At 42.7% G+C, this 10,816-nt stretch overlaps 1 protein-coding gene across 1 annotated transcript in view; it reads left to right on the forward strand.

Annotated features, from left to right (window-relative positions):
- foxo1a (forkhead box O1 a) overlaps nucleotides 1–10,311 on the forward strand; it is a 49,738-nt gene extending 39,427 nt beyond the window's left edge. The window contains exons 2-3 of the mRNA XM_084717401.1: nucleotides 5,883–6,074; nucleotides 7,540–10,311. Of these exons, the coding sequence (XP_084573527.1) occupies nucleotides 5,883–6,074; nucleotides 7,540–8,730 (1,383 nt within the window). The 3' untranslated portion in view covers nucleotides 8,731–10,311. The remainder of the gene's footprint in view (nucleotides 1–5,882; nucleotides 6,075–7,539) is intronic.
- Nucleotides 10,312–10,816: the final 505 nt, after the last annotated feature.

Below are 10,816 nucleotides of genomic sequence, written 5' to 3' on the forward strand. Positions count from 1 at the left end.
AAGAAATGAAGTGGCAATCTGGATGATGCTTTTACACATGATAAACACCATTTAAAAACAGGCAATAAGTAACAAGAAATGACAAAATATAAATGTGTAAAATTATTAGAAATATAATGGTGTAACCTATAAAAACAGTAAAGATAGCTTATCAATGGTAGGATTGACTGTAAGATAGAAAAAACTGTACGCACCGCCATCTGCTGAAGGTAAAAAGACAAACATATCATTTCCATCACAGTGAACCAAATGATGGACTTTCAGGACGTGTCCTGAAATGTGGCCATGGACACGCTGCTAAAGTCCATGCTGCTAAAAGCACGTGGTCACACGCAGATCTGAGAGACTGGATCTCAAACACATCCTTGGTGTATTCACACACCCAAAAGTGAAAATTCAGTCATTATTTACTCACTTTCATGACAATTGAAGGGTGGGTTTAAGTTCTTTTTAGCCCACAAAATACTGCTGGAGTTTCACAGGAAAACAGAATCTCCCAAACAATGTAAGTGAATGATGATCAGTTTTCAAAGATAAAAAAAAACAACTGAACACCATGATTCTAGCCTAAATCTTCACTGTAGATCTTTAGCTGGGAGCTGCGTTCATGTGCACACGCACACCGTCTGAACTGGGTGTGTGGTGTATTGGTGTGAACACACAACCGAACTTAATGTCAATGCTTTAGAAGACTTGGATTACACCAGACGAGCGGCATGGATGTATTGCTGTGGAACTCCAGCAGTGTTTTGTGGACTAAAAAACTAAACCGGACCTTCAATCGGCATGAGGGTGAGTAGATAATGACTGAATTTTCATTTTTGAGTGAACTGTCCCTTTAATACCAGGTCTGATTGAAACCTAGATGATGCCACTAAATCCTACACACTGGTCCTTTACTTTGCAGAAAGTCAGATATATACTTTTAATTCATATACGCATGTCTGTGCGTGTGTTATGACTGTGCGTTCCTGTGCGTGTGTTCATCTTGAATCGCGTGTGTTTTCAAACCGCCATATCACTGACTGCAGCAGAGTGAGCAACAAAATCAAAACCATACTGTGCTGCTGCTGTTTGTCGGACTGCCATTCCACTAAAAACATGAGCTGGCACACACACACTCACACACACGCAGTGGGAGACGAGGCTTTTCCATTGGCCCCAGCAGACACCCTCAGCCACACTCCCCACACGGCACACCGAGTTCTGCAGAGTTCTGGTATTTCCCATCAGAGTGGCTTTTATGACCCCTTCACTCGTGCTCTCTTCCCTCTGCTGCATCAAACTGGTTTGAAACTGGTTTGAAAATGTTCCCCAGCATCATCAGAACACGCAGCGTCCAGACTGTGACATCAGCCCAAATATAAACCAGAGCCTGCGAGGTGGAGACTTGAGCTGTGAGTTTCTCCTTCCTGTCATCAGGATGATATAAGGCTGTAACAGGACATCCCGGCGTCTGCGCTCACATTGCAGTCATTCCTCGTTGCAGCACAGCTGAAATTACCAGCACTGTGAGTGGTCATGGGAAACGGAGGCTCATGACCAGACTTTACTCTTTACTCGCTTTTTGTCATAGCTACCGATGTGCAGGGGCAGGAGGAGGAGGAGGAGGAGGAGGAGGGGGGAGAAAAGCATTTGCTAGGCTAATCAGAGAAGGGCTGTCACGTCCCTCAAATCATGCAAACTAGCTCGAGACGATTGGCTGAGGCTCATCGGGTCATTTGATTTGGAATTTCATTCATTTGTGGAGAAGGACCGGTGTTCAGGAGGGGCCCCATGTGAGAGCCTGAGGTCCTCCGGAGAGGAGAGGAGAGGAGAGGAGAGGAGAGGAAAGGAAAGCAAAGGAGAGGAGATACAGGGAGGAAAAGGAAAATAAAAGAGGGTGTTGTGGTTGAAAAGGAGGGTAATAACTGATCATTTGATTGTTTGAAAATTAGTTAACCGCACGTCTGTTAATTGATCAAAGGGGAACTCCGACGCTTTTTTACACATGGAGATCAGTTTCATGACTCAGCCTGTGAAAACAGTTGTTAAAAGTTTGTGGAGGATGTGGAAGGAGCTTTCCAAAGTCTGAACAAAAAAAAACAGGAAACTTACAGGAACCAATCTTCACTTGAACTGCAAATTCTAAACTCTAATACACTCCAGTTTATAGTGTCAGGATACATCTGTCTAACTCCACAGTTCACTCACATGCTCACTATACCCAATAAAAAAATAAACTCACAAAGTGTAAAGATATTTAATGTTCTCACAGGTATTTTTCTTTTTTTTGTTAGTCTGTCCACTCCTCCAACAATCACCAACTCTGGTTTGGTTGAACTAAATCTTTAATTCAACACATGAAAAGAGTCTGCTGCTCTTCAGGCTCTCACTCCTCACCCAGCTCAGTGCACTCGGCTCTGGCTGATTGATTGATTGATTGATTGATTGATTGATTGACTGATTGATTGATTGACCACTGGTACCATGTATATATTGTACATAATCTTTGTTATTGAACTATAAATACAGATGCTGTTTTTTCGGTGTTTATTTCCTAATTTGGTTTGTTTTGGTGAGGATCTGTGGTAAAACCTGGAGTGGAATTTATGAGTGGCCTTTCTTTTGTGACTGTGAACCGGACTGAACTGTTTCAGGGTTGTAGGGAAAACAAAATGGACTCTTTGCCGAGTGGATTGAACTCTGAGAATTTTTCGTTTTTAACACGCTAGTATCGGATGAGTTTTCAATATCTGCCACTATGCAAAGTTCAGGTTTTGAAATTGGTGTCAGGAAGGAAAAAAATGGCATCGAAACATCTCTACCTTCCCCTGCTCTCTGTCTGTGAGAGCTATAGTGACAGATTCACACACATACACACACATAAACACACACAGGCAGAGCAGAGTCAGAGGACACTGTGACAGAATGATGGATATTCACACAAGATCTGGCGTGTTACAGAGGCGTGCACATGTTCATTTGTGCTTTCGAACATAAACGCTGTGAAAGAGTCTCTGATTCACTATTTTGTCCTGTTCCCTCGCTTCATTCACTCTCTCTCCGACAAATCCTACCTGTTCTACCTTTAAAGTCAGGACATCTCTCCTTCTGCTTCAGTTGTGACCACTCTTTTGTAATATTTGTCTCTCGCTAGTCCTGCAGCTTATGAAAGTGCATCACTAAGTGACTGAACTACCCCTTTAATAACAGCAGTCATTTATAAAGCACAAATGCTATTTGTAGCCTTGTAAATGCAACACTTTGATCACTGTCTCTGTTTTACATCATTGTAAATTGGAGTTTTCTGACATTTTGTAGACTAAGCAAATCATTGATGGCTGAGTCGAGAAATTAATCAATGAAAACAATAATAGCGGTGCTGTGGGTCAGAGTGGGACGAGATTTCACAGTTGAGAAGGTGGAGAGATGAGGAGAGGCAGAGGTGAAGGCAGAGCAGAGGGCAGACTGTGAACCAGATGTGAAGCAATGAGTCACAGCAGGAACAGGCTTGATGACGTTAGCCACTATGCACGCTAAGCTGTGTGTGTGTGTGTGTGTGTGTGTGTGTGTGTGTGCGCGCATGCACCGGGAGTTCCAGCCTCTCTTCCAAAACAACAAGCTTTACGCATGCACAGTATGTCTGGCCAAGGCTCATTACTTCATGTTATGGCCCGGACACAAAGCGACACAGAGCCTGAGTGTAACTTCTTCTCTGAGGATCGTTTAAACAACAGTTTAACAGACTGCACTGTAAAACGTCACACTGTCAAATCAACTCACCTTCTCTCATTAACTGACAGGGTTCCCCCTAAAGGGCTGAGGTTCCACACAGAACAATTTTCTCCTCCATTTTTTGAGGAAAGGGTTCATGAAGGGTTCTCTATCACTTTTCATCCAGAGAAAAGTTCTTCAGGATTGTTGAAATAGTTGAAGTATTTTGTCAAAGGCTTGCCAAGAGTTCTCTGTACATTGCATTCTCGGTAGAACCCCTTGAGTCTGGATTACGCTCCTGGAATATATAAAGGTTCTTGGTAAAACTCCTTGGGTGGGTTCTGGATATAATCCCTGGAATATAAAAGGGTTCTCAGTAGAACCCCTTGGGTAGGTTTTAGATAAAACTCTTGGAATTTATAGAGGTTCTTTGTAGAATCCCCTGTGTGTTCTGAATAAAATTCTTGGAATATGTAAAGGTTTTTGTTAGAACACCATGGGTGGGTTCACAATTAAACTCTTGGAATATATAAAAGTTCTCGCTGGGTTGGTTCTCCATAAAACTCTTGGAATATAAAAAGTTTCTCAGTAGAATTCCCTGGTTGGGCTCTAGATAAAAGCCTTGGGTTTCCTCTTGTTAGCACCCTTAAAGGAGGAAAGGTTCTGGATAGAACCCTGGAGAGGATCCTGGGTGTACCAATTACACTATAAAATGGTTCTCTGTAGAACCTCTCATAGGGTTCTGGGTTAAGGCTTTTGCAGATTTTTCTAACACTTTATGTTGGGTTCTAGGTAGAAGTGTCTGAAAGGGTTCCAAGTGGAACCTTTATAAAAAGGTTCTACCAACAACTAAGAACTAAGAACCATTTTATTTTTTAAAGTTGCTAAGAGTTTTCTTAATGTTAATCAAAATACACAGCTTTGATTGAGAAGGGTGTCGGTGCCAGAGCAATGTTCCCACCTTTTTTAAAACAGGAAGTGAGACAGGGGTCCTTGGGGCATAAACCTAAACCTTTTTATGCCTGATTAAATTGTATGTTTGTAAAACTCTGACAGAGCTGATGGAAATCTGGGACACAACAAAAAAATCAATTTTAAAACAGAGATGATTATAACACCACGTTTACACCACTGTTATCAGTAGTTAGTTTAAGATTTGAAACCCTTAAACACATTTTTAATGTGTTGAAAATGTGTTTTCTGGCATAAAGCAGGTTTATAAATGAAAAAATGAAAGCAGACCAAAAATCACATGTATGTCATATATATGTATTAAATCCTTTTCACCCCAAAATGTGTTGTTGTATGTATGTTGGTATTACTATTACTATTTTTTTTTTTTAAGTTTTTTGGTAGGATATGATTTGTCCCAGTTCTCAAGAATGGGTGAAATCTATCTGTCACCACAAACTGTTTCCTCACCCTGTGTTACAGTCTGATCTATCCCCATCTCTCATTTTGTAATATAGTTTGGTTGAGTACTTTTCCAACTACTTTCCACAAATTTTGTCCCAGTGCAGTAAAGCAGGACGGCGATGGCGTCTCACTCTCTGTGGTTTGCTCAGCAGACGTTTGTCCAATATTCTCCCTCTTGTTTGCCGTGTTTTAACAATGCTTCACTAGCTTCCTGCTCAAAAATTAGTTTTTCCACTGGGGGTGTCACTAAGCAACGTTCGAGCGCACTATTAATGTGTCTGTAAGGAGGAAAGATTAGTGTGTTTCCTCCCTTTGATTCTGTGCTGGTTCAGACAAGACACGTAGTCAGGTGGAATGTGAGTGTGTGTTTAATGCTGGGTTTTTCTTTTTCTTTTTTTTTTTTTTTACAATGGGCCCCTGTGTTTTTGTGAAGGAAATAAAGGCCCACATGTACAGTATGTTTGGAGATAAGAGAGTCTGCAGTTTAATCCTCACTCTGTGCAGGATGTATTGCTCATGCGGTGACACCTATTGTGCGTGTGTTTGTGCACATGTGTGTCTTTGAATCGCAAATGGCATTTGATTGTTGAGTCGCCTTTCTGCTCTGTAAGTCAGCTGTAAAGCTGAGTGCGGTTTTAACAGCGAGCCACCTGTACGGATGGATTTGCGCTTGTGTGCTGAAGCAGATCTGTGCTGTTTTGGGAAAAGGGCACAAATCTCTCTTGTTTGTCTGCTCCTCACACAGATTTTCTCTTTTTTTCTTCCTGCAGAACTCCATTAGACACAACCTGTCGCTGCACAGCCGCTTTGTCCGTGTCCAGAATGAGGGGACGGGAAAGAGCTCGTGGTGGATGTTAAACCCAGAGGGCGGGAAGAGTGGCAAGTCCCCGCGACGCAGGGCAGCCTCCATGGACAACAACAGCAAGTACACCAAGAGCAGAGGACGAGCGGCTAAGAAAAAGGTACATAAATAATAAAGAATCCAGCAAATACTGAAGAGCTGAACCTTGGCAACATCTTCTTTTATCTGGGCTGTCTCTACATAAGGACATAAGAATCGGGGTCATGTCCTGGAGGGAACCCAAGAAACTCCTGCAAGATTTGTACTTGTAGCCTACTATGCTGTGATTGGCTAGTTCGCATTGCCTCATCAACACGTCCATGTGATTTCCTTTCAAATGGGTCTATTTTTTTTTTTACCATAAATCACAATCCACCCAAATAATTTTGCTTCTAAACCTATTCAAGTAGTTTTTATGCCAAATCTGCCAAAAATAAGGTTGAAAACTGAAAATATTTTTCCTAAAAAGTGAAAATAATAAGCCAACAATTCCAAAAACTGTGTTACTGTGCCAAATCAAGTGCGTATGGACAGGTTTCACAAATCTCATGGTCCTGTCTAGACACGACCACAAAACAATTATTGATTGTGTTTTGCATGTATGCATATATTATTAGTTACTTTGTGTGCTAAAAATGCTGGTCAATATGTTTGTGATAATAAAAATAAACCCCAGCAGGTTTGTGCAGAACTGAACCCTGACAGGGTTTATTTTTCAATAATGAACCACTCACTGTACATTATCCCACATATTATACGGCTACTTACGATTGAAAAGATCAATAATTTCACAATTTTAAACAGTTTATATTGATTTAAAAATTATGTTATTGCTCCTCCAGAATCTAGGATCAGACTTACACCGTAACAATTATGTGTTATTCAGAAGTAACAGACCGTAAAATGTTGTAACTGACCGATCAGAATCAAGTATTTAACAAAGCTGTACAATAAATAAACACAATCCTGTGGGATTTTAGTTATATTGTTAGTCTTAATGGTTACATTATAATTAACACATACAGTTATCTGGACTTATTATCCAAGTAGAGGTGAATGTTTTTGATAATCATATATCCACACTTTTTATTTTATTGTTTTTTAAAGTCATCATATCTGTAAACATCCTTTGCACAGTCATTCTATTCAAGATATTGTCAGATTATTGATAAAGTATTTAGCAAGTAGAGATATTATCCTATTATCCCTTTTCTTAATTCAAGTTGTTCTATCTTTTTAAAATTTATTTAAAGTTATTTGTAATTACATATTAAAAACACCAGCCAAAGTTTACTGTTTCAGTGCCCTGATGTAATTTTGGATTTTTTTATACATAAGGAATATCTATAGATATCTCAATTTTGGATTTTTTTAAAATTCCCTAATATCACCTTCAGCCTCAGCTCCAAAAATCCTGTATTGGTCAGGTTTTATTGGCTAGAATATGTTTTTATTATGTATTTTTAGCACCATCCAGCCCTGTGTTTTATTGCCAGCTGTTTCTGTCTGAAACATATGTTCCACTGACTGTCTCTGGCACGTACAGTCTGTCGATTGGTGCACTGAGTCTCCTTGTCTCTTCACAGCTGTCCATGCAGGGCGGCCCCGACGGCGGTGCAGACAGCCCCGGCTCGTACTCCAAGTGGCCTGGCAGCCCCAACTCCCACAGCAACGACGACTTTGATGCGTGGAACAGCTTCAGGCCTCGGACCAGCTCCAACGCCAGCACTCTGAGCGGACGCCTCTCGCCCTTCATGCCCGAGGACGACCTCGGGGAGGCAGACGTGCACATGGGCTACCCAGGAGCCCCCGGGACCAAGATGACGGCCACGCTGCCCAGCCTCACGGAGATGACGGGTTCTCTGGGACACAGCTCTGAGAACGTCATGGAGAACCTTTTGGACAACCTGAACTTGCTGTCGCCCAACAACTCTCAGGTTGGAGGTGGGGCGACAACGCCCGGCTCCTCCCAGTCCTCGCCGTCTCCCATGATGCAGCCAAGCCCGGGGTACCCGGCGTACAGCTCTCCCAGCATGGTGTCGCAGCCGCAGCAGGAGTACCGCAAGTGTGGGTACGGCCAGTCAGGGATGAACAGCCTGTCGTCGATGCCGCTGCAGACGCTGCCGGAGACTAAGCCCGGCTTCGGGCCCTCGATGGGTCAGTACAGTTGCCCCGCCGGGCTCCTGAAGGAGCTGCTGACCACAGACACTGACCAGCACAGCGAGCTGATGCCATCAGTGGACACTGTGGTGTCTCAGTCCAGTGGAAGCTGCATGCTGCCGCCATACAGCAGCAGCCAGCATGCTGCCAAACTGATGGGTGGAGGGAACGGTCACCCTCACGGTCTGTCTCACACTCACCCTCACAACGTGCACAGCCAGGCGCCGACCACATCGCCCGCCATGAACGGCCGCTTGCTCATGCCCCTGGGCCACAGCGGGGGCTCCGCTGCACGTTTACCTGCAGCCAAAAGCCAGATGCAGATGTCTTACGGCCTCTCTGGCCACCTGAGCGGCGGCGGCATGCCCGGCAGCTTCTGCCCTCTCAACACCAATGGATATGGCCGACCGGGCCTGCCGCCGCCCTCGCACCCGGAGAAGCTGCCCAGCGACCTGGATGACATGTCCATCGAGAAGTTCGAGTTTGACATGGAGACGGTCCTCCATGACACGCTGATGGACGGGGACTCGCTGGACTTCAACTTTGAGCCGATGGTGACCCAGCAGGGTTTCCCTCATGGCGTGAAGACGACCACACACAGCTGGGTGTCGGGGTAGAGAAACACTCAGTTTAATGGACGCGTTGCTGTTGCTGTTTGGTAAAAAAAAAGACATAATCAGAACTCAACCGAGACTAAAAAGTGTAACTCAACCTGCAGTTTCTCTACCATCAACATTTCAAAAAACTACTTCTTCAGATCACTTCAGGGGACAGAAACTGTTCGCGATCTGCTCGGAGCATTTGTTTCCATCAGCGTCCCTGAACTGCTGAATTGTTTTTGAAATATCAAATCTTCTGTACAAACTAAGTGCCAAACATTTTGCCTTAACATAAGAGCCAAACTGACACACACAGTCTCTCTGGTTTACTCATCGAGGTTACAGATAGCAGCAGCACAATCTGTAGATGTGCTCACACTCACACACAACATGCTGTTTACTGTGTTTCCACAATCAAACTTTTTGTATGTACAGCGTAGTGATAATTTGATTACCACTACGGGAGAATTATGAAGGTAATCCGGCTCATGGGTTTTAAATGAGAGACTTCTCAAGGGATCCTCGGACGATGTTACATAATAACTCACTTTGTTATTGCCTGAATGTACATAATGTCACCACACGGTTTGTAAAATCAGGTCTCGTAGTGTATTTTCTAAGACTGTAAATAGTGTTTACAGAGCGAAAGCAAAAATCAAGGCAGCAGAAATAAAAAAAAAAACTGGATCAGATTCTTTCAGTCTCAGTCTCAATCAGGCTGTTGAAACGATAACACAACTTCAGATTTCTTGTACATACATTCAGAATGTATATTAAAATGATGTAGTAGATGTTTACTAGAGTTAGTATATATTTGAGACCTAAATTATTTGTGGTTATATAGATTTATGCTGGTGCATAACCTGCACTCAGATGTCAGAAACTGTTCTGAGTCGTTCGTCACTCTGAACCTTAATACCACAGGGGCCTATTTATTGTGCCTAACAGATAGAGACTACAGGAGAGTGTTAGAGCCAGACATAAGAAGAAAAATGAGAAGAGGATGGTGTTTTTTTTCATCTTTTGTTTTGAGAAAAAAGTCAAAATGTTGAGAATAAAGTAAAATTTAATCAGAGAAGATTATTTTTTAAATTTGCATTTAGAGAATAAAGTTTAATTGTTGAGAATAAACTTGAAATTTCAAGATTAAGGTTGAACTTTTGAGAATATATCAAACTACTAACTTTAGTGCACTTAACCTGCTTCTATAAAATGCCTTGTGCAGATGAACTGGTGAAGTTGTGCTTCAGAATCAGTTTTAGTAACAAGGAAATTCTTTCTCTTTAAGTGCATAAACACAGTGTGGTCAGCAGTATTAGGACTTTGAAGAGATTTTGGCTGCGTCTCTTCTGAAGGGAACAAAGAGGAGGTTGCATTCATGCTAACTGAAATAGCTGCTAATGGACAAATGTGAGGATATCAATGGTTACACCTGCGTGCAGTTCAGAGAGGACATGTTGCATCACCAGATTTAATAAAACAATTGATCAAGTTGTTTGATCCTGAAGGTGTGGAACTCAGGCAGGAAATGAAGGTCCTAAGAAAAGCCCCAACGCATGGTGGCGTATGGATTTGTACAATAAGCTGAAGCTGTTGGTCCTTTGTTGCAGCTATCTCAGTTTGCATGGATGTAGCCACCTCTTCCAAGCTTGTGGGTTTCTCCATCAGAACAAGTCCAGCTCACTGGATGCACTGCAGGTATCAGTCTGACACTGGTCGCTTGTTTCAAGCAGCATTGTGGCGTCTGCCATATATCGCCGCATTCAGCCCCGATAAAATATAGCAAAACGTATATTATATTACGGTGGTGTTTACACACACGTTGCTGATTGGGTAACACCTGTGGCACACGCAACAAATGAGAGAAAATACATCTCAAGGCCTGTTGCACACTGTTGCGTGCCGTTCGATCCGGAAACCGAAGCAAATGTGCCCTTAGTCCCCAGGAAACAAGAACAACCTCCGAGCTGCAATCTACACGCTTAGTGGCAAATTAGCACCTGGGGCGCTAACGGTATGAATGTAAACAAGCTAACAGCGGTTACATTTCCTTTTGCAGTGATTTACTCATTTTAATGCCAGAGTGCGCCTCCCAATGCGCAAA

Source organism: Lutjanus erythropterus, chromosome 4, assembly GCF_056507025.1.
Source record: "Lutjanus erythropterus isolate fLutEry1 chromosome 4, fLutEry1.hap2, whole genome shotgun sequence".
In the NCBI taxonomy this organism is placed as follows: domain Eukaryota; kingdom Metazoa; phylum Chordata; class Actinopteri; order Lutjaniformes; family Lutjanidae; genus Lutjanus; species Lutjanus erythropterus.